This window comes from Pollachius pollachius, assembly GCF_949987615.1.
Source record: "Pollachius pollachius genome assembly, chromosome: 6".
Classification (NCBI taxonomy): domain Eukaryota; kingdom Metazoa; phylum Chordata; class Actinopteri; order Gadiformes; family Gadidae; genus Pollachius; species Pollachius pollachius.
This window is the reverse complement of record NC_136939.1, coordinates 13792115-13815462: the sequence shown is the minus strand read 5'-3', so window position 1 is coordinate 13815462 and position 23348 is coordinate 13792115. Positions and strand designations below refer to the sequence as shown.

Genomic DNA, 23348 nt, shown 5'->3' with positions numbered 1-23348 from the left:
TGTTCAAATTCATCCCCTTGTTTCCTTTGTGTCAGCACAGAGCCGTTCTGGTAGGTGATCCGTCTCTGTCTTCCCATCCTTCTTGATAATAACTAAATCTATTTGTTTTCCTACATTCCTTTGTGCGTCGCTGTATTTCACACGGAGCCCTAACACAAACACTGGTTGGCGGCGCTAGGATCACACAAACAGAGACTTCCTACATTGCATCCATCAGACCGGGGCAGCATCTTGCTACAGCTGGAAAAACTCATTTAGATCTTATCCAGGGTTGTGGGGGGGGGGGGGGGGGGGAGCGGATCAGAGAAGAGTAGGTGGTGAGAGAAAAGAGATGGGGAAGTAGCACAAGAAGAAGTGACTGTCGAGGAGCTAGCTCTTGATTTAATTTGGCCACTGATAGTGCCACGGCCCACTGCTGCTCGTTAGGAGGGACGAGAGCAGGTGAGGGGAGGTGACGGGAGGAAAGGGGCGGGGGGGAGAGAGCGAGGGAGCTAAAGGGCTGGATCAAGTTATGCAACTCTGTCGGTGCGTATGTTCGTGTGTGTATATATATATATATACACACACACACACATCTGTGACCTCAGAGTCCAGTGGGAGACCCAAGCATATATTTGGGACCTCAGATTCCAGTAGCAGTCCTAAGTATCGTTTTTGTTTGCTATATTCCAGGATCACTCGTCATTTGAGGTCGTTTCATTTTGTAGAAAATATTTGTTGAAAGCAGATCCTTTTAAACCCATCTTGTCTTTCCTGTCTGTGTGTGGTTGGTGCATTGTTGTGCTTTCACTCGTCTGGTGAATGAGATGGGTTTCACCGGGAGGGCCGGCCAGCTACCACCGTAACCTAATCGGTGCATTGGCAGGCCCTACGGCGGCCACTCCCGTCCACGCCGCCATGCCGACGCTGACCTTGGAGACAGCTTCAACAACTACCTTTACTTTTTCCTTTTATTTTTGGGATTAAATGTTTGTTTCTAAATAAACTAAGAACCGTAGCAAAAAAAGGCACACGTACGCACACTACCTTTGTTTACACTACCAGACTAACCAGGGGGAGGAGGAAGAGGAGGAGGAGGAGGAGGAGGAGGAGGCGCAGGCTGATGGAGGGGTCAAATGGCAAACCGCTCCCCCAAAACTTGCGGTGCTTTGCTGTGTGCGTCTGTTTGCATTTTGAATTTGAGTGCACACTGAGTGCTCGCCTGTGTGTGTTTGTGTGAGTGTGTGTTTTTGGGTGTGTGTCTGTGTGTGTGAGTGTGTGTGCGCGCTTCAGGGCTGCTGCAAAGGGGGGGGAGAATATTTGCTTTGCTTATCGCCAAGCTAATGCTCACTGACAACTTAATAACATCACAATTAGCTAAATGCTAAACAGATGCCAGCGCTGGCCTAATGTGATTGAGACGATCGACACTTTTGACGTGACCCCTTGTGCAGTCGCGACCGCCTTGTCCTCATTTTACTGAGTGACACCACAGATTCCTTGAGTGTGTGTATACATAGCGTGTCTGTGTATATACACGTGAAGAGATTCTTCAGAAGCTGTGTGTGTGTGTGTGCATGTGTGTGTAGTTTTGTGGTGTTTGCATAGACTGATTGTGAGACCACCAGCGTGAATATTTCTACAGCCACATGCATAGAAACCGTTGGGCATGTGGATGGACAGACAAAGACAGACTGTTCTGGACTCTCTTCTCCGTCCCCCTCTCTTTCTCTGTCTATATCTCTCTCTCCAACCAAACTAGTTGTGGCTTGAGAAAGGAGAGTTGTTTACTCTGAGGCCCAAGTCACACTGAGTACACTTACGTCCAGGAGAGCGTGAGGAAGAAACACCGTGAGCGACACACAGAAAGAGAGAAAGAGGGAGACAGTTTGAGATATTTTTTTTACATTTTTAACAAATAATATTTATCTCAAATGAATACAAACAACTCAAACAAATAAATCAGGGGAGAGAGAGAGAGAGAGAGAGAGAGAGAGAGAGAGGGAGAGAGACCACTGATTATACAGCAAACCCTGGAATAAAGACCCCTCCTGAACACCCCCCTATTGAGATGAAGTATCCTGGTGTTTAAATTCCAGAGGAATTCCATTCCCACACGCATCAAAATTATGAAAAAATAAAAATAAACCGAAACACCATCCTGTGGTTGAGTCTCAATAAGTGAATGCAGCTTGAGCTGGTGCGTCTGGAGCGCTCTGAGCATGTGCTGCGATGAGGACACGCGGCACATTGACGGAAACATTAAGCAATCCAACGTCTAAAACACAGCCTGGTGATGAGATTCTTCAGAAGCCGTGTGTGTGTGCGCGTGTGTGTGTGTTTCTGTTTGTGCGTGCGTGTGTGTGTGTTGCCAAGTGAGATGAATTCGCAGGGACTGGGGGATAAACAGCAAACCACATGCAGCTGCTTTGCACGGACGTGGGTACATGGAAACGCACGCACAAACGCACATGCAAAAACGCACACCCGCACACAGGCAAACGTACATATACACACATGTGCGCAGACACGCACACCTCGAAGATCTGCTGCTCCTTGCTTACAGATAAACACCCCTCTACTCTACGTGCGGAAAAAACAGCAGCAGGGAGAGCATGAAAGAACGAGACAAAGAGACACAGTGAGAGAGGGAGAGAAAGAGAGATAGAGAGAGAGAGACAGTGAGAGAGAGACACACAGTGAGAGAGACACGGAGAGAGAGAAACAGAGAGACAGACAGAGACACAGAGAGACAGAGAGAGAGAGAAGAGCATGAGGGGCAGATAGAGAGAGAAGAGCATGAGGGACAGATAGAGAGAGAAAATCAGTGAGAGAGGGAGAAAGAAAGAAAGAGGGAGAGAGATCGAGTGAGAGGGAGAGAGATCGAGGAAGAGGGAGAAAGAGAAAGAGAAAGAGAGAGATAGAGAGAGCAGTTGTTTCAACCTACCGGTTGACTATGTCACAATAGCAGCCATTCAGAAAGGAAACATGAGGCTTCATCACCCCAGTAAACGTGGTAGCCAGGCCAAATATTGTCAACAGATAAGATGAGGCATGACCGGAAAGCAGACACCACAAAACCCTTTAGTGCTCTGGAGATTTAACTGGCTATTCTATTTCTAGATCTATAGCTATATATATATATATATATATATATATATATATATATATATATATATATATATATATATATATATATATATATATATTTAAGCATGCAAAATCAGGCCTTGAAATTACATATGTTAAAGTAAGCTCTTTCTAGCGGAATTGTTGACCTTGCAACAGCGTTTGTTCAGCAGATTTCTACATGAAAGCTCTGAAAGATGTAATGGCAACTTTTCCCCCCCTCGTGGGCACTGCTGTTGCATTAGTCAGAATGGAAGACCTTACACACACACACACACACACACACACACACACACACACACACACACACACACACACACACACACACACACACTTCCAGACCAGACTGGGGTCTGTTCTATATTTAGCGTTCTCCCTTTTTTTCCCCTGCTGTTATGGCTGCTGGATCATTAGCCTCATTTAACCCTTTCCTCCCATACCTCTAGGTCCCAGTGTGTGTGTGTGTGTGTGTGTGTGTGTGTGTGTGTGTGTGAGAGAGGAATAATCTTCCAGCAAACTGCATTACCGTGTCAAGTACAAAGTGTGTATGTAATTACGATATATGCTTGTGTGTGTGTATGTGCATTTGTAAAAAAAAAAAAAAAGCTAACCTTGAAATTAAGGAAGAAATACATTACGGGGATTCAGGTGTGTGTGTATGTAGGCTTGTATTCTTGTGTGGCGTGTGTGTGTGGATGGCGTGGTGGGGGGGCCGGGGTAGAGTTACACGTGTGTAGTCTCAAAGCTTTCGGTCACTGTCTTAATTTTTTTCTCCCCTTTTCTTTGCTGGCGCTACAATCTGGTAGTAATCTGACGACCATGTTGGGCGCAGGGTTAAACAAGGGAACAGCAGTGGGGCTGGCAGCGCGCCAGCGTTATGTCACTCACCAGAGCACATGTGGGGAGGCCGTGGCACACGCATACATGCATTACGCTAAATATGTGGCGACACGTGGTGCCTGTGAGCACTGCTGACGTCATGTAGCAGCCGCGCTACTTGGGTCTCATGCACACACACACACACGGGCATGTGAGCAAACACACAGGCATGTGCACACACACACACACACACACACAAAACTAGCATGTGCGCACACACACACCCACACACAAGCCTATGCACACACACCCACACACACACACACACACAAGCACGTGCGCACACGTCTTTTTCCTAAAGCAGGAGACAGTAAACCCAGGAGGAAACGCTGTGGTATTCCTTCACTTCCGCAGAGGGAAAGAAGCGATGCATATAGTAGCTGTGGACGGTGGAGGACCAGTGGGTTTGTCTGACACACACGGTGCTGTTGTACAACATGTTTTGCACAACACGTGCATTTGTCAACCTCTGGAATAACATGTTGACATGTATGTAGTGCATGTATCCCTCTGTCAGAGCCTGCACATGTGTGCACAAGTGCTTTCAACATGTGTGCATGGTCATGGTGTGTGTGTGTGTGTGTGCTTATGCATGTGTTTTGCTATGTTTTGGTTTTATGACTCCCTGTGGAATTGGGCATGTGTATTGTGTGCGTGTGTGTGTGTGTGTGTGTGTTCCTACCGGTATGTATATGCCGATGAGACTCCAGGGATTCTTCGGTCTGGAACTGGGCGCCACACTGATCACACACGATGGCCTTCTCCCCAGCTGGACGAGGACAGAAACACACACAAGACGTTAATGTTAATAAATCCTCCATACACGACACACACACCAGCCTATACTGCCAGTTTTTATATATTAATTGGAAATTAAAAGGAGTAACAGACAAAAGCATTTCAGGCATGCATTGCAAAGATTGGCAGTGTTACTAAACATGTGATCAGTAAAATAGACAAATATAACTTGGAACCCTTCAATCTTGTTAATGTTTGTTTGTGACTGTCGCAGTACACAGTGTTTCGGAAAGAGCATCAAAGGACGTTATACAGTATTCATATAAACAGCCCGGCAGAAGGACAGATGTGGGTATGTGCATGTGCCTGTTCTGTTGGAAGCACAGAGAAATCTCTCCAAAGCTTGGTTTATTCTTGGCACAGTGTTAAGAGGGTTACAAAAGAAGAAATCAAGGAGAGAGAGTGATAGAGAGAGAGAGAGAGAGTGAGAATTGGCAAGATCTTTGAAACAATCATGTACACCTGGTCTCCCTCTTTCGGACACGGACATCTGCAAACGTCTACCGTTTGCAGATGATGTTATGGTGCTCTCCCCATCTAAGAAACCTTACAACAGCAATTAGAGATTCAGCAAACCTTCTGGCAGACCTGGGCCCTGACAGTTTACCTGGATAAGAGCAGAATCATGGGCTTCTATAAAAGATACCCAGATGTCAGGAAAAACAATATAGGTCATTTCTGGGCTGACAGTCAAAAACATACTAGTATATGTAAAAATGATCACTTTGACAGGGAACTTCAACCTGGCCATCAGTGATCTCGGAGGGGGGAAGAAGGGCTTTTCATGCCTACTTACGGTTTACTTACGGATGTATCTATTCCAACATCGCTCAAAATATAAAAATCCATAATCTAACCAATTCTACTTTATGGTACTGTTGGGTCCTCTGGCAATCAGAGCCCTGCATGCTGGGATTAGTATGACAATTCTCATCAGTAGAGGAACACCCCCAACGAAGGATGCCGAGCCGAATATGGCAGATTTCCCCTTTTAAATAACATTAAAAAAAAAAGAGCAATAAAATTCCATTACGCTTAAATGCCAGTTGGCCCAAATCCTACGATTATTAAGCCCTCCATTGCCAGGAGGCGAACAAATAGAGGAGTCCTCTAAACCAGCTATTCCTGAGACTCGCCTCCTCTTAGGAGCCTCTGGACAGCCCTCACACAAACTGGCCCAGCCAAATTATAGCTCAAGAAAAATATGAATTAATTAGCAATTGGACTGCTGGACTATTGGATCTTTTACAAAAAAAAATGTACGCAAACTTCCATGTTATTTGGCTCTCCCCAGACAGTACACATCGGCAGACAATTTGACCACCATGTACTGAAATAGAGGAAGAACTAATTGTGTGCAGACTCAGCTACCGCAGCCTGGTCATAGAGACCGAGAGACACAGGCAGCACTAACGGCCTGGAGAGGACAGGCTTCATCAACTCTGCCCCACAGAACAAGGGGGAGTCAGAACGACATTTACTGCTACAGTGCAGCAAATATGGAATATAAAATCCAAGTTCTTGTCCAAAATACACTCTCTGACCAGAGTAAAATGTAACATTTACCATGAGAAAATACTGTGTTGACCTAAAAGCCCCTAATATAGTTACTCCCTCTTAACCTCTTCATCCCAAAATGGCCCGTATCCGGGTAAAGCCACTCCCTCCCAAATGCAAGATGTTGAAGGGCAATTCAACCCATGAGAAAGCAAGGCATGTGGCACACCACTAGAAAGATTTGATTCTCAACTTTAAGTTTATCATAACCATTTTTAGCTAACAAAAAAAAGAAAATTCCAACCCCAAACACAATAAGAAGCATTGGGTTCTCAAGACATCTTCCATTTTCCAGATTTTACCTAACCTACCTCTACTAAAACCTCAATATTTTTGCTGGACTTCACTTAATTGGCATTCAATAATTACCCAGGTCTACAGGGCTATCATAACCCGCACACTTGTGGAGATATATTCAATTTACTTATGCTTTGTTATTAAAAAACAACAACTCAAAGAATAGGCCCGATGAAGTGGATAATCTGCCTTTCCTCCACTCCTCCTCACATCTTTTTCTACATTGTTTTATTGTTATACTTAATCTCTTTTCTTGTTTTCCAGTAAATAATACTTGAATCACCTACATTGATGTTTTCTTTGGCAACATACGATTTTTCTGTCGATAGCTGTAGAGCTCATTTGACTTTGAAAGGAAGAGAGACCGAGCCCGAAAAAGCAAGAGAGCTAGTGTGAGAAAGATTACAGAAAGCACACAATGAAACAAGGAAGTAAATTCTTGGATGGAAAAAAAAATCCAAGTAGGAAGGAAGGAGTGTTGCAACCACAGAACCAGTGGGGAACGAGCTGCACTGTATTGAGCTTGCTCTACCAGAAGCAGAAATGACACGCAGGCTGTACATGACAGTGTGCTTGCCAGTTGAGTGCTTATGCAACAGGTTATAGAATGAACACACACACACACACACACACACACACACACACACACACACACACACACATACACACACGGCCCTGTGAGTGTGCAACTTGTCTGCCAGCTTTAATGTAACTGCTGTTCTCTAGCTCAACGTGTTTGGTGAGGAGGTTGTTGACTGTTGGAATAATTTGTTATCTTCAGCATTATCATTGTTACTTTGACATTATGCTGTTGATAGAATTGTATATAAATACCGCCTTTTTGGTGCATGCAAGAGCGACAGATATTGAAAACTGCTACTAGTTGTATTCATGTACAGTTCATTAAAACGAGTGAGAGACAGAAAAAGAGACGGAGACGATATCAAGATTCATAACATGTTGGTTGTAGGGCTAGGCGATTTCAAAGATTGATTTTTTAACAAATACCGCAATATTGATATTCCCATATCATATTTCAGGGATGACTATTCACTTTCTCCAAATAGTAAGACAATGCCATTTTTGGTAAATGATCATAAGTCATGTGGACACGACGACGCAACAGGCGGATCAAACCTCCATGTGTGGGAGAGAGGAGCGGCCAGCGACACTGTACCCATGAGTCTTTACGGACACCTCAAAGCCGCCGGCGCGCCACGTGATAAATAAGCGGGCCTGCAATGGGACTTTGGTGTGAAGCGATGGGCCCCGGGCTTGCATTGAGGACATAAATCGCCCTTGAAATAAAGAGGCCCCCCGCCCGGCCTCCCCCCCGCCCAGAGGCGTGTGGCGCCCTAACTTACCGAAGGTCATCGCCTTCAAACTTCTTGTTTTCGGTCGTGTTGTCTGGTGTTTTTGACGCAACGGAGCAGCCACCCAGTGAGAGGCCGTTGCCAGCCGAGCTGAAGGCTTGGTGGGGTGCAGGAGGTCGGGGTGACCAAATTAAAGTGATAAATCCTGCGGCCTGTCGCTTTGGCCGCGAGCAGGGGAACTTGTTAGTTTAGGAAGTAAGAGTGGAGGCGGGTGGCAGGGAGGAGGACGGCAAAGGCTCCTAATTTACGTGAACAGTAACTCTTTTCCAGGCGTCCGCGCACTCCCTCGCAGACACGCACACACACACACCCTCACAGACACACACACACCCTTGCAGACCCACACACACCCTCACGCACACACACACCCACCCCCACGAGCATGGATGTCCAAGTGCCTGCCTAAAGAGGATGCTGAGGAAGTGGTTAACACGAGGATGTATGCCGTTTCTAGTTCCAACCCCAATATGTTTGCACACATACTGTACAAATCGTGCTATGTGAAATCTTTCCTGCAAAACATAGGTCGCTAAGGAAGTGGTGAACACGATAATGAATGGCGTTTCTAGGTGCAACCCCAATTCGTAAATAATAAACAATTCTGAAAAAAATTTGACACGCGAAAGTGGTGTAAGACATCGTGCAAAAGCAGGAAATACATCAGAGCGGTGGTGGCGGCAGGAAGTGGCTGCAATAACGGCAGTTCATTTTCCTCCGCCTGTGCTGCTGACTACCAGTTATCCATCACGTTGCGACAGATTCAGCCCTTAGTTGACATAACATCTTAAGAGCCTGTCAAGAGTGTGTGCGTGTGTAGGTCAGGTGCCAAATGTCATGAAGGCTGTTTTCCATTTTCACTTCCCCCCGTCAGAATATATAGGTCTGCCCGCGAGGCGTCGAGTAAGCATAGTCTCGATGGTTTGTCGAGAGGAGGAAAGCAAAACCGTGTGACATCCTGTGTAGGTTTCCGAATATAACATTTTAACTCTGTAATGTAATGATAATGTATAGGCCATCCCTGCAATCAGAGATGGCCTATACATTATCCAAAGTGAGAAGTACAACGTCTCATATTACTTTAGGATATGGGAATTATCTATAGCCTCTAGCCCTCTCCTTGCTTCTTGTCTTTTATGCACCAACCTCCCTATGTCCCTTTCCTTGCATGTGCCAAGATACTTGGAAACATGTAATCATTGGGATTGGGATTCCTAATAGCGCAAGGCTGAAAGCACTGAAAAACGCTTTCAAAAGACGTGGATTTACTTTAATTATTTTCTTTCAGGAATCACTCATGTCTTGGATTGAACCATTTATTGCATGAAATGGTATTACAATTGAGTTTGGCGGTATGGTTCCACTCTTTTCTGGTGCTCATTGCAGTCGGATTTAAAGCATGAGATACAGATGTTAGATACAGAATACCAACAGCATACAAACATTGCATAATGCTCCCTGTTGTCAAATTCTGTCAACCTTTGACAACAGGGAGCACTACACAATCCCCAATTGGGTACATCCGATATCTCAACCTATTGTGTAGGTTAAATGCAATACAGAGCAGAACCAGAGCAGGTGGAGGCTGGGGTAGTGGTGGGGGTACACTTCACTTTGCAGATTGTGTGTTTGAGATGGAAGGTCTTTAGATTGACAGCCTATCATTCTACGTGCGTTTGATTAGCCAGAGTTAGCGGTCAGCTGATAGGGGGCGCATGACTTAAGTGTCCCGCCAGAACGAGCTATGCCCGTTCTTGCTATCTCAGTAGAATAAACAGCCTTCACCAGCATGGACAATATTATGTTATATTATATTAACTTTTTATGTTGCAGTTGCAAATTTAATAAGACCAAGTTACAGATCGGGTCCGAAAATACATTGTATTTAGTCGTAATTGCATGGTTACCATCCATTTCAACACAAAGTACCAGGATAAATAAAATGACTACCAACAGACAAACCCCCCTCAACTATCTGTCCAAATTCTTAGAGACAAACAATCATTACCCTACACAAAACCACACACACACACACACACACACACACACACTCCGTGTCGGCTGATGTGATCTCATAAAGGACCCATTGAGAAACCACATCCCATTCAACAGTGTACGTTCTCCCCCCCCATCCGACACAAAGATAATTGCTCTATTTGTTTTGTTCTGATATTTGAATACCGCCTCTATGTAAGAGCCTTTTAAAGGAATTCTAATGTTTGCTGCGTTGCATTCCAATGATACGAGTCACACATACAAACAGAAATCTCCTTCCCGAGTCTGTAGAATAAAAAAGAAAGTAGAACCTTCATTTTATATTCCTGAAAAACGACCTTTGGTTAAGAATGTTTTTGTGCAGGGAACTTGCTGGAAGAATATGGATACACTTGATCATTATTTACAAAAATGTTTTCCTTACATCTATATATATATATATATATATATATACCTCATGCGGGGTACAGATATTGACAGATATCTTCTGATTCTCATTTGTTTTTGGGAACTGTATGGAATAATGTTGAAAAACAGTAACCGTGTTTCTGGTGTCTAATCTTTCTTGGAATACACAGCTTCTCCTTTGTACAATATGATTGAAAAACAACGGATTGTTTTGACCAAAACAGTCTGTGGACAATTATTACACTGGCAAGCAGAATTGGCATCAGAAACAGTGCCGCCATTTTGTTGACAATTATCAGATAAAAAATATGAATAATAACTCAACAACATGACAATGTTCCAGGACAGAAAAATAGAAAAGAAAGGGGAAGGGAAGAAGAGGAAATATTAAAGAGAGGAAAGAGAGAGCAGAGATAACAGTGTGTAAGAAGCCCAGTCAGGGGGACAAGCAAGGACACCACAACAACAACCTTTTTGGCTGTTTGCTGAGCTACATAACTAGGTTACATAAGACAGTACCCACCTTAAAAAACAAAAAGAACTGGCACACAAGTAGACACCACTCTCCCTCCCTCCCTCCCTCCCTCCCTCCCTCCCTCAGCCCATCCTTCCTTCCCTTTCCCTCCCTCACTGTCCCTCCCTTTGTCTGTCTCTGCCTCGGTCTCATTTTCAGTCCAGCTCTCTCTTTCTGTTCTGTCTCTCTCCATCTCTCTCTCTCTCTCATTTTTCTCATGTCTCTCTCTCATTTTATCTCTCTCTCTCCCCCCTCCCCCCCGGACCTCACCAGCCTCTTATCAGTGGCACAACAGCCACAGAGGCTTCCAACTAGAAAAAAATGAAAAGGGCTGTGGCCCCGGTACTCCCTGTTCCCTGTGCTCAAGTAGGTGTACACTGTCCCGGGAACACACACAAACACACCTACACACACACAGACGTGGACTCATACAAACACACACATGCTCGCTCATACAAACACACACACACACACACAGACGTGGACTCATACAAACACACACATGCTCGCTCATACAAACACACACACACACACACACACACACACACACACATACACACACGCGCGCTCGCTCGCTCATACAAACACACCCAGACAAACATACAAACACACACATACACATACATACCCAAACAACCACACACACACACTCTAGTGATTTATTTTAAAAAAAGAGATCCCAAATAACAGAGTTAACAACAGCGAGAGACATAGACACTATATACAAGTCTCATGTGCGCGATCATATTCAGTACTTTCCATGACAGCAAAGAGGTCGCTCGCTTACACAACACACGCGGTCAAGGCAGCGAGGCAACAGACAAGACATGTGTGCAGGCGCTTGCACAAACACACCCACAACAACAATCTACAGGAGCGAGGATCCTGTGCAACCGCGTGGGTGTGTGTCTGGGAGTGTGTTTTGTGCGGGCGCGGGCAGCAAGGGAGCAGATAAAGACAGAATATTCAGGTCGCTTTTGACAGCTTTGCAGTCTGTTGCTCCAAAGGATGTCTGGGGAGGCGGCAAAGCAGACAAATATTGACTCGCTCCGCATAAACGCGCGGCATCATGAAAGGCTTCACACACACACACACACACACACACACACACACACACACACACACACACACACACACACACACACACACACACACACACACTAAATTGAATTCCGGTTCAAAATGGATGAGTTCACATGAAAGCCTCACTCGTCTTTTGAGGTATCATCGCTTCTTTGATACATTTTTTTCTTCCTCTTCTTCTAGTGCTCAAGTGCACAAAAACTCTGTTCCATCTGTTCAGTCGGGACATGGAGCTCATCTTATCTATTTTTTGACTTTTTCTTTTTTACACAGTTCTATATCTCTCTCCATCATACCCACATACTGCGTGCAAATGATTCGCCCACCAAAACAATGTGAACTTACTCAATGTTATTTCCCCTTCGTCAGAGCTGCCTCATCAGATCTAATACACAGAGCTGCAGCTCTGCGCTGAACTATAACCCCTGCCTGTGCGATCAAGATCAGGCTTATCGTTGAGCCCTGACGACGAAGACGGTATCCAACAACATTGATCATATATATTTTATCCTCTATCTTACATGCCCCACGCAACTATCAGGAGCGATCAGGACCTGCAGATATGAAGAAGTTGTCCCTAGACTCGTGTCAATGTTTTTTCAAAGCAGGGGTGCAACACAGCACCAAGCCAAACCCACCTCCCTCCTAGCCCCACAAGGGCCAGACAAACCAACCCCACTTAACACACTCACTCTCACACACGTAAACTCACAGAAGGCCAGACACTGACCAAATGTTTCGAGGCAACCCTCTGCTTCAATCGGCTTTCCAGACCAACGCCCCCCTACCACCCAAACACACATACACATATACACACACATGCATCTGGAAGGTGAAAGGTGCCATGTGTTTGGGCTTTGGCTGTACAGCCGCCGAGGCTCTGAAGCAGACTGAGGTCGGTGGGATTTGTTGCAAAACTTCTACAAGTCTGTCCAAGTCTGTTCTTCTAAGGGCTCAACCTCAACCGTGCGTGAAATACGCATCACAGGACTAAAGATGCGAGTGTTCATCCGAGCGAGATAAAAACACGTTCCCCCCACAACGGTTCCCATCCGCACAAGAAAGAAAAGACGCAGATGAAATGCCCACGAAAGAGACGACGGAGAAGCATTATGCCAACGAAGCATTGTTTTTATTATTAGTATAGCCTACCTCATCACCTTAGGCAGCCTGACTAATCAGGACATTTCCTTGTGTAACTTCCTCGTGAAACAAAACCAGAAACGCTCCAGCAGCCGTTCAGTCTGGGGCCTCAACTTCTAAGCTTGGTGGTTCTGACAGGCTACATTGCATCACATATAATTCTGATTGAAACGTTTCCATGATTCATAGAAACATCTTCCAAATGTAAAACGCAGCTTGAGATTCCATTGATGTCTGTCCGTCTAAGTTAGCCGTGAAGTTCTCGAAACAGAAACCATTGTCCAAAAAAGAGCCACGCAAACAAGCATAAAAGATAGAGAAACTGAATGTTATGGTACAGAGCAGGCGGAGCTGTGCTGAGGATGTCTCACTCTCTCCTATTGTCTTCTGTGCTGCTTTGCCAACTCTTTCGGGCCCTCCTGGCGCCGTAGGGGCATTCAAATCAGAGATAAACACACTCCGATACAGACGTTGTGTGTGTGCCATCAAAGCTGTGCAGCGACATGTGCACGCCAAACACCTTGCCAAAAGGCTCGCGCAGCATTCAAGAAAGAAAAAAAAAGAGAAGAAAAGAAGAGAAAAAAGCCCCTCCGCAAAAAATGTTGCAACACAAGACGAGACTTAAACTGTCGAGAAACACCGCAAACTCAATCAGGGGGAAAGAGAACAACTAAAAAGAAAATACGGGAATAAACGGGTATCACGGATACTTAAAATTGTGACCGGGCTTTGAACCCTCACCCCTGCAGCCGGTGCAGGGCCGTTGCCGAGCCATCTGCTGGGAATGTGGCCATAGACATCCCCGTTTTACAGTGCTGTAAATGCATTTATAGTTTAAAGAGAGTGGGGCAGGGGGTGTGTGGAGGTAGTGGTGGTGGTGGTGGTCAGGATTTACTAGATAAAGGTGAGCACACCAGAACCCATCTGGCTGAACGCAGCACATTAAATACCCGCCCCCCCCCCCATTGTTATTTTACTGTATATGCTAAAGGCTATGTGGTTAAAAGACCGGTGCAACAAAGGCCCAGAAATGCACACGATGCTGCTGCGTCTGCCCATCAACGAGAATAATAATCATGATAATCCGTTTCCCTTCCTATTGCGCCCTTCAAGGTCCCTCGGTCGCACTCCAATAGTCTTCCTCTGTTCCCATGTTTGATAGGTTTTTTTAGGGGGGGCGTATGTGGTACAGTAAAAGAACCAGTGAGTGACACGCATAGAAAAAGATACATGAAATGGAACTTGTGTGCGTTTAGCCTGTGCTCCCCGCTATGCCTCTGGCCTCCCCCCAACGTTCCTGTTCCTCCACAGGTCAATAACCTGTAAAGATTCAGTGTTTAGGGCCCATTATTTCCTGCTTTCAAGTAACACATTGTCAAAGGCAGTGGTGGGTTTATTAAGGCTGCAGTTGCAGGGCCAAAGTAGGTGTGTGTGTGTGTGTGTGTGTGTGTGTGTGTGTGTGTGTGTGTGTGTGTGTGTGTGTGGGGGGGGGATGGGAGAAAAGGCTCCGACACACCGGGACTATAAGAATACCGCCGGAAAAGAGAAAGAAAAACCAGGAGAATTCACCTTTAGGATCTTTAGAAAAGTTCAAGCCCCTCAGAACTTGGGATGATGCAACGTGATGTAAGTTTTGGAGGGAATAGAATTATGTTTTTCAAGTTCTGTGAACCTATCACAACTAATGGACTTTTGTTAGGTCTTAGGGAATAAGCCATGTGCATGTTTGGCTGCTGTTACTACAGTGCCTGCAATAGGCCTACTCACTCCAAGTTGTTTGTTGTAAACAACTATTGGGATCAGAGCGGGAACTGAACTCTGAGAATGGAAAAGTTAAACCACATGCCGGTGCGGGGAGTCATGCGACTGCATCTGGAGCTGACGGGACAGCCAACTGGCTAACCCGTCAGCAGAGAGGAAATGCCTGAAATATGCAGTTTATTTTCTTCGATCTTAACTGCAATCAGGTGCATCGATTTAATACTTGTTTATTTCTCGCACAACTGGAAAGCGGAACCCTGGAATTTCTCATAAAACGACGGTGGTATCAAAAGTTAACAAGTGCAGGCTTCAAACGAGGAATAGTATCAATTATGGACAACGTTTTAAAGAGGTGTGCTATTAAGAGGATGAAACACCAGCAAACACACAGTCATCATTTCTTTCAGTGTTTGCCAAATGACACATGCATGATCCGAAAGTCTTTTTTCCCCCATTCAGGTCTATTACTTTTGTAGTATTTATTGATTCATGTATTTCTATATCTATATATTTTTCTTTATGGAATGTCATCAAAAACATCATCTTAACCATATTTTGAAAAGACGGCACCGTTCATGTATTCTGTGAAAACTTTTTTCCCAACCAGACTAATCATTTATCGACCAATGTATACAATCATCAATAGATCTTGTTCTTCTTCCTAGGGTTCCTGGTATGCATTTGAAAATATTCTACAGTTAACTGCTCTGACAACCCATTGCAAAATCTGTTGCTACAGCATGCTAACCCCCCCCCCCCCCACACACACACACACACACACACACACACACACACACACACACACACACACACACACACACACACACACACACACACACACCTAGATATAGACATTGCAAAACGTATGCTGTGGAGTTAACACAGCACTTGGCAGGCAGCCAAGTATGGAAGTGTTTGGAGTATGTGTGTAAAGTGTGTGTGCAGGGGAGGGGGGTCATGTGCATGTGGCTATGTGTGCATGACTGTGGGTGTGTGTGTCAGTGTGCATGTGTGAACGTAGGATCAGCTGAGGCAGAAATAGGCCAAACTGTGATTGCACGGTTCAGTGGGTTCGTCCCGTCTCTCCTGTTGTATTTATATCGTTTCCTTTCTCGGTTACACCAATGTGGATATTAATAAGAAGGATTGATAAACCAAACATTAAACACTACTCGAACATATCAATTTTTGTAATAAAAATAATAATCACAGTGTAAATTGTGAATACAAACAGAATAGTGTATTGGCCTGATGATGCAGGCGATGGATAAAAATAAATAAAGAAAAGGAGGAATCTGCACTGTCTTAACAATCTTTATTATGAAATCCCTGGCTGACTAACACCCTCTTCCATTCCATCACTCTTCCACAGAACAATTCACGGGGGCCTGAGGGGGAAAGCTAGTCTGTTTAAATCCAGACTGAAAGAGTCTTTCCCCTCATCTAAAAACAAACAAATTAGTATTCAGGGGCAACTAGCCTTGTTGTGTTTTAACACAATATCCATGCGTTTTTGCTTTAATGCCCACCACCCTGTGGAATTAACTAAATAAAAGCAATCCTTGTACATCCTGGCCACTTCCAGATTCTCTCTCTCTTTCTCTCCCTCTCTCTCGCTCCCTATCATCCTCTCTCCCTCCCTCCCTCCCTCCCTCCTGTCGGCAGATCCGGGCCTAGTCAGGTTGATTCACTCTCCAACGCTCCCCATCCACCCCCTGCCCCAAAAAAATAAAAATAAAGTTTCAAAGCGTATTTCAATAGGGAGCCCTTCCATAAATGGGATTCATAGCTCTCTAATCTCCGTTACAAAATTGATCTAAACGTTTATTTTTCCCAGAGCTATTGGCCAATTTACAAAATGCAATAAAAGGTTGTGCCTAAGAGAATATTTACTTTTCTCTTGGATTTATGTCACCCCGGAAAAGAAAAAAAAATGCTTTCTTTATTTGGGGCTTTTCCCCCCTTGATAGTTTACAAAGTCTAAATAAGGAAATAAAAGTGAAATAAAAGTTTCTGAAGATTATATAACTAGATAAATAAATAGCATTGCAGCCACAAGAGCAAACAAAAGCACTTGGAAACCCAATGGCAAACAGATGAATTAGGCAGTAAAAAGGTTTTAGGAAATATTGGCAGAGTTAAATGCTAGGGGGTTTGCTTTCCATCAGGCGTGTATAGCTATCATGCTAGGATTCTGGATTATGTCTGTACTGTACACACTCATTTTTTCTATTATTTATCTCTTATTTCAACTGACGTATGTCGCATGCTTGGAGGTTAGGATAAACCGATTAAAACACAGACACAAAACAAGGCGATGCTGTGTGTGTGTGTGTGTGTGTGTGCTCGTTGCCTGCTGGTTTGACATTGGGATTCCATTAACATACCAACAGCGCAATAAAACACAGCGTTGCATTACTCCTGCAGTGAATCCCTGTGGCCGCCGCCAAACACAATGAAGAGGATTGTTCCGGGGAGAAGTGATGGACAACTGCATGGTTTTCTACAATCTCACTCACACACACACACACACACACACACACACACACACACACACACACACACACACACACACACACACACACACACACCTACTGCGTACTACTGCAATGCAATGATAAAAATCCCAATTGGATTAACTCCAAACTTGTGTCTTGTTTTGTTACAGGCAGCACATACCAGGATTTGATTTCAGGAATGAAGGAAAGTGGCTGCAGAAATCTAATCGCCGGCTAAAAAAGTATTTTAAACAACAATGGCGGGAGAACAATGTTTGGCCGCCTGGCTTAATACTGGAGAATTTTAATTCAGATGCGAGACGGTGCTTTCACTTTGCACTAAGTGGGTCAGCCAGTCTCCTGTCTGGATGGCGACGGCCTAATCTTTCCCGTTTATGCCGCCTGAGACCGGGTATTGTTGTGCATAGATGTTGCTAACAATACCGCTCATTGATGTAAAATATTGCGTGACTTGATTAGGAGTTTTTCACTTTTTTTCCCCCTCACTCGTCGACGTCTTCTGAGTTTTTGAGAGTTCTCTGGTGATAAAAGAATGTCCCAAAGTAGAAGAGAAAGGGAAATGGGAGTGAGTTTGGCTACTAAAGAAAAACTGATGCAACACTGATGATAAAAAATTGCAAAAAAGCAGAGGATATGAAATTGCACAAATACTAGACGGAAACTTCAAGCATTGATTTGCCCTGGAAATTGGTGTCACGGAACCCTGTGATTAAAAAAAACTAGGGGCTGATATTTGGTTCTGATTTCTTGAATTTATTGCATCAATTTACAATAATTCATTCTATATCTTCCCCCAGCTGTGGGCATAATTAATAAGTCTTCAAATATATCCATTTCTTATTCGATTTTTATATTTACCATTTTAAAAGGTTTAAAACATAAAAATGTTGTAACTTGGATCAATTTAAGCGTTTAAAGTGGGTGAAATCAGGTTACTCATTTACGAACTTGTAGTCTCTAATTAATTTGTTGTAGACATTGGTGTCCTATTGAACTACCAACATTCACATCCTAAATGAAACATCTGAATGAAATATGGCCTCACACAAACAGCTCATGGCCTGAATACATGTCCCGATGCAATGGTGCATTGCATGAATGTGTGTGTGTGTGTGTGTGTGTGTGTGTGTGTGTGTGTGTGTGTGTGTGTGTGTGTGTGTGTGTGTGTGTGTGTGTGTGTGTGTGTGTGTGTGTGTGTGTGTGTGTGTGTGTGTTTGTGTGTAGCCCGACACATTTGTACATTTGCGCAGGCACACACACACACACACACACACAAGAATACAAATCCATACTAGCCACAGGCTCCTCTCCAATCTATTTTGTGCTCAGCTGGTTTTAAATGAAGTTATTATGACTCATTAAAATGCCCGCAAGCTTGTGGAAGTCGGCCAATTACTATTTAAATTTAGCCTCCTCCTCTCCCAACCAGACCCCTCAGCCTACCCACCTCCTATACCAACTACCTCTTATTGTTGGGCGCACATTATGGGGCCAGGAGCCTCCGTTTTGTGACCCACTAAGAACACGCATGATAATGGTATTGTAGTGTGTTAAAGTTATAGTATAGTTATGGCATACTTTCGGTTATCTGGTTCCTGGTTCCTCGGTTATCTGGTTCCTCCTCAACCCAGCTCAATGAGATTGTTGCCCTACAGTATGCCACTGCCATTTTGGAGTGAGCTATTCCAAGTCTGTAATAACTTCCATATTTATATCACACTTGTGATTGGCCGAGGCCATGGGAAAGTAGGTCTCACATTGCATCTGATTGGCACACACGTTCTCAGCCTTCGTACTACTTCTCGCTGATGTTTGTGATGCACGCATGCCAACACATTCTCTCTCACACACACACACACACACACACACACACACACACACACACAAAGTGACAGAGACATACAGAGAGAGAGAGAGAGAGAATTTTGTGATGCCATGAGACCAGATCCAAATTATTCCACCTGATCCCCCTTAAGAACCCTAGACTGTTGCCTATTTTAACTCTACAAAGAAGAGGCATTCACACCCATACAGACAGAAAACACGTCTACAATGTTTTTCTACTGTATCACTCACATCTCCACTCGAGCAAACGAAGTGGCGGTGCCTGGCAATAATTGGCCCTTTCGTCCCTTAATCTACAGCAGCAGACACATCAAACAAACACATGCACAGACGTAACCAGTCTCTCTCTCTCTTGCTTTCTATGTCTCTCTCTTTCTCTCTCTGTCTGTTTCTAGCTTTGTCTTTCGCTCCGTGTCCCTCTCTCGCTCTCGCTCCTCTTTCTCTCTGTGACAACAAAGCTGCAGAAAGGAGGGGTTGGGGAGCATGATTTAGAGAAACCAAAAGCCAATGGACTGTGTTCTTGTTTTTGAGCAGAAGGCACACTATGTACTGTACTGGGAGTGGCCATAAAATACTATCTCTCTCTCTCTCTCTCGCACGCGCGCTCCCTCCTTCTCTCTGTCCGTCTCTCGCTCTGTCAAAAAGAAGGAAAGAAAAAACAGTCTGGTAGACACAGGCGTTTCAGCAATCACCCTCCATCAAAACACTTTGTCTCGTCTGTAAAAATAACACCTGGCACCAGAGCAGAATACCAAATCACAACCATTAGAGTAGCGCTGGCTACTAAGCAACCAGAGGGATTTAAAGCTGCAATAGGACAACACTTCAGAAAGAGAAGGATCTGCCTGGGCTTCATCCCCCTCTCTCTGCACATCAGATACGGGTTTGTTTTAATGTCCTCTGAAAGAAAAGAAATTAAAATGACAGAACAAATAAAAAGTACAGAACAAATAAAAAGTACCACAACAAAGAATGTATGTTTTTGGATAATATAACATATTTTTTTAGAAGTATTAGTAGTATTAGTTTAATCCATTTGATTATATATATTATAGATTTATTCATTAACTTTTTTATCTAAACATTATTTACCACATTTTACTCACATTTTTGCAAAACTCTAAGCACAAATCTCATCATTTAGCACACTTGCTTCACCTGGAAATACTGGGCTTCAAAACGCACAACTAATTACCAATAAGTCTAACTCACTTCTCACCTGTTCAAACTCAACTTGCAAAACACTTCAATCATGTGTCAGAGCATTAAAGAGGCCTCAGCTGAGCTCTACTGTGTTGAAGATATGGTCCTATGGCCTGATCAGGATCGGAGGTGGGATACAGACTGATTTACATGTAGATCTGTTTCACCTCATTTATATTCTTATTTTTAGTTTTTGTTGGCCTACGAAAAGCTTTTTATGCAGTCAGTTCAGCTGAACATTTTACTGTATTACAGTAACAAATAAGTAAATATTTGCTTTGCTAAATTATTGTACTCCCGCGAAAGACAGTCTAAACATTTTCTTACTGTAGTGTTTTTCATTTTACTTATCAGTGCAATTAATGTACTGTTATTTTCCAAAATAGGTAACATTGGTGTATTGTCAGAACAATGTTGCAGTATCAACTATGTACAATATAACTCGGGGAAGCTGGGGTTGTGAGTTTAGCCCATTGGAGCTCATTGGATAGACAAATATGCATTGTATCCTATACTGATACGATTGTGTCAATGCAATATTTATATGATATATTCACAGTATTGTATTGCAATATGGCAAAAGTCTTTATGCTATATGTACCACCTAATTGCAACTTTAAAATAGAAAGCTATTTCTACAGTAAACAATTTTATACATTGGAATATGTAACGTGGCCTCATAAAGCCAAAACATATGTAAATAGTATTTTGATGGAAGTGTTTTAATTGATCACACCAGTGTTTAATTGATGCTCTCTAAGATATATTCATTTGATAGCTGTGTTTACTGTTTGGTGGAATAAAAACAGTTTTGAGAAGAATTTGTGGAGTTTCGACAAAATGATTAACTCTTTTTGAGAAAAACTGTATTTGTGGGCATTATGTGATAATTTCTCTATAACTAAAGCAATTCCTATTTATCCAACCCGAATCCCAAACCTGTGAGATCCAAGAATGTTTTATGGCATTTGAACAAATACGTCTCTAAAAGATATTTATAAAAGATGTATATTTAAAATATACAATTCATTTAAATTTGACTGTGTTCATTGTATGAAAGCATATCTCTATATCTATAGCACAACATTATTCTAAGTACAGCGAGCATCCACCGACTATAAATTTAAATGGACTGATTATCACATATGAGACCTTTTCATTTCCCAGACTTAGTTTCACATTCTATTTCTCTCTTCAGATCGGTCTGGCCTCGATCCGGTTGAAAGCCTTTCCCGGAAAAAAAGAAAAGAAATGCTTGGTCCACTCAGCGCTCTGGGGAGGGAGTTTCAGTTCATGACGAAAAAAAGAGCGCCGCAGTCTGCCGATTTAAAATAGTGATGGAGATGCCCAAGGAAACTGTAGCAATGAAAACAGTATTTTTCCAAAAAAGACTGAATAACAATCTAAAAAAAATAACCTAGTTTAGAATATGTTTTTGCTTTACATCCAATCGGATTCAGCAAGAGTGAAGAGAGCACGAGCGTCACTCTGATTGGCTGGAGTTTTCTGAGCAACATAAGGCTGCAGCCATATTAGGAAGTGAATGGCTGCCAAGCCAAGGCCAGACTGATGTTCAGATTCAGCTCCATCATATAATACACTTTTTAATCACAGCGTCATTATTAGTTTCCTTCCATCCCTCCAAATCCTTTGTTAAAGCCTGAACAACTCCTAGTTGCCACCAAGATTACTTGTCTTTAGGATAGGAGGAATCAGGGCCTGGATAGCAGCTTTTACATCAAATGTAAAGAAAATCATAAACACCAAGAAATTAATATGATCGTAGGAATTGATTCAATGGATTGTCATGTTAACTTTTTGAAGTGGCCTTTTTGGGGTGGATTAATGATTTGGACTTTGCTTTTACTGATAATCTATGTTTATATATTTTATCGGGTTATTATACTGGGTATTACAAAAACACACAGGTTTGGCTTCAAGTTGTAGTATTTACAAGAACAATATTTGCTAGCGGGCAGGTTTTGTACACAAGCAATCACAGGCATTAGGCCAATAGTATAAAAAAAGAGAAAAATAAAGAAATATATAAATACTCCACCCCAGGCAGAATGTGTCTCCCTCCAGACACTTGGCTGAGTACACTCGGCCAGTTAGGGTCACAATCACCTAGACTGCCCGACCCCCCAACCACCCAGCACGCTGTGTACAGCTCTGCTTGTTTCGAAACACAGTGTTTCTGAGAAGCCGCCCGCAGGTGAGAGAACATCGGGTTCCTCCGCAAAGAGTGCACTAGTTCAGTCTCCACTTCCACTGAAGCGCCCCTCCCCCAACACACACACACACACACACACACACACACACACACACACACACACACAAACACACACACACACACACACGTCTGCATCGTTTCTTATCTCGACTCGGGGGAAATATTAATCAACTGTGTGTGACAGCAAGAGGGGCTTTACTGTAAACAGTATGCAGCGCCATCCAGCCCTAATCACTCCGAGCACCCTGTTATCCTGCACCTGTCCGGCTGCCTGCCTGACTGCCTGTCCGTCTGTGCAGCTCTGTGTACCTCTGTCTGACCCCTGTGGTATCCCACCTCCAGCGCCGTCACATACCAAACATTAACGGCTCAGGGGAAGTATTAACAGGACGTGGAGGAGCGGGTTAGTGTGCGTGCGTGTGCGTGTGAGTGTGTGTGTGTATAGGAGTGCGAGGTTCCGATGGGAAATGAATCAGGAACCAAGCCGGTCCTTAATTTAGGCTTCCGGGGCCATTCCCACTCTCTTCCCTTACAGACTTTTGTGTATGTCTGCCTGTCTTGTGTGTGTGCCTGTGTGTATGCGTGCGCATGTGAAAAAGGAAAATGCACATGAGAATAACTAAACACTTGGGAGA

The 23348-nt window shown here is 43.7% G+C and overlaps 1 protein-coding gene across 2 annotated transcripts in view; it reads right to left on the bottom strand.

The window, feature by feature from the left end:
• Positions 1-23348, bottom strand: part of zbtb16a (zinc finger and BTB domain containing 16a) — a gene marked incomplete at its 3' end in the record, with an annotated part of 101205 nt that overhangs the window by 34095 nt on the left and 43762 nt on the right. For both annotated transcript variants that reach the window (XM_079738564.1, XM_079738565.1), the window contains exon 4: positions 4670-4756. In XM_079738564.1, coding sequence (XP_079594690.1) covers positions 4670-4756 — 87 coding nt within the window. The remainder of the gene's footprint in view (positions 1-4669; positions 4757-23348) is intronic.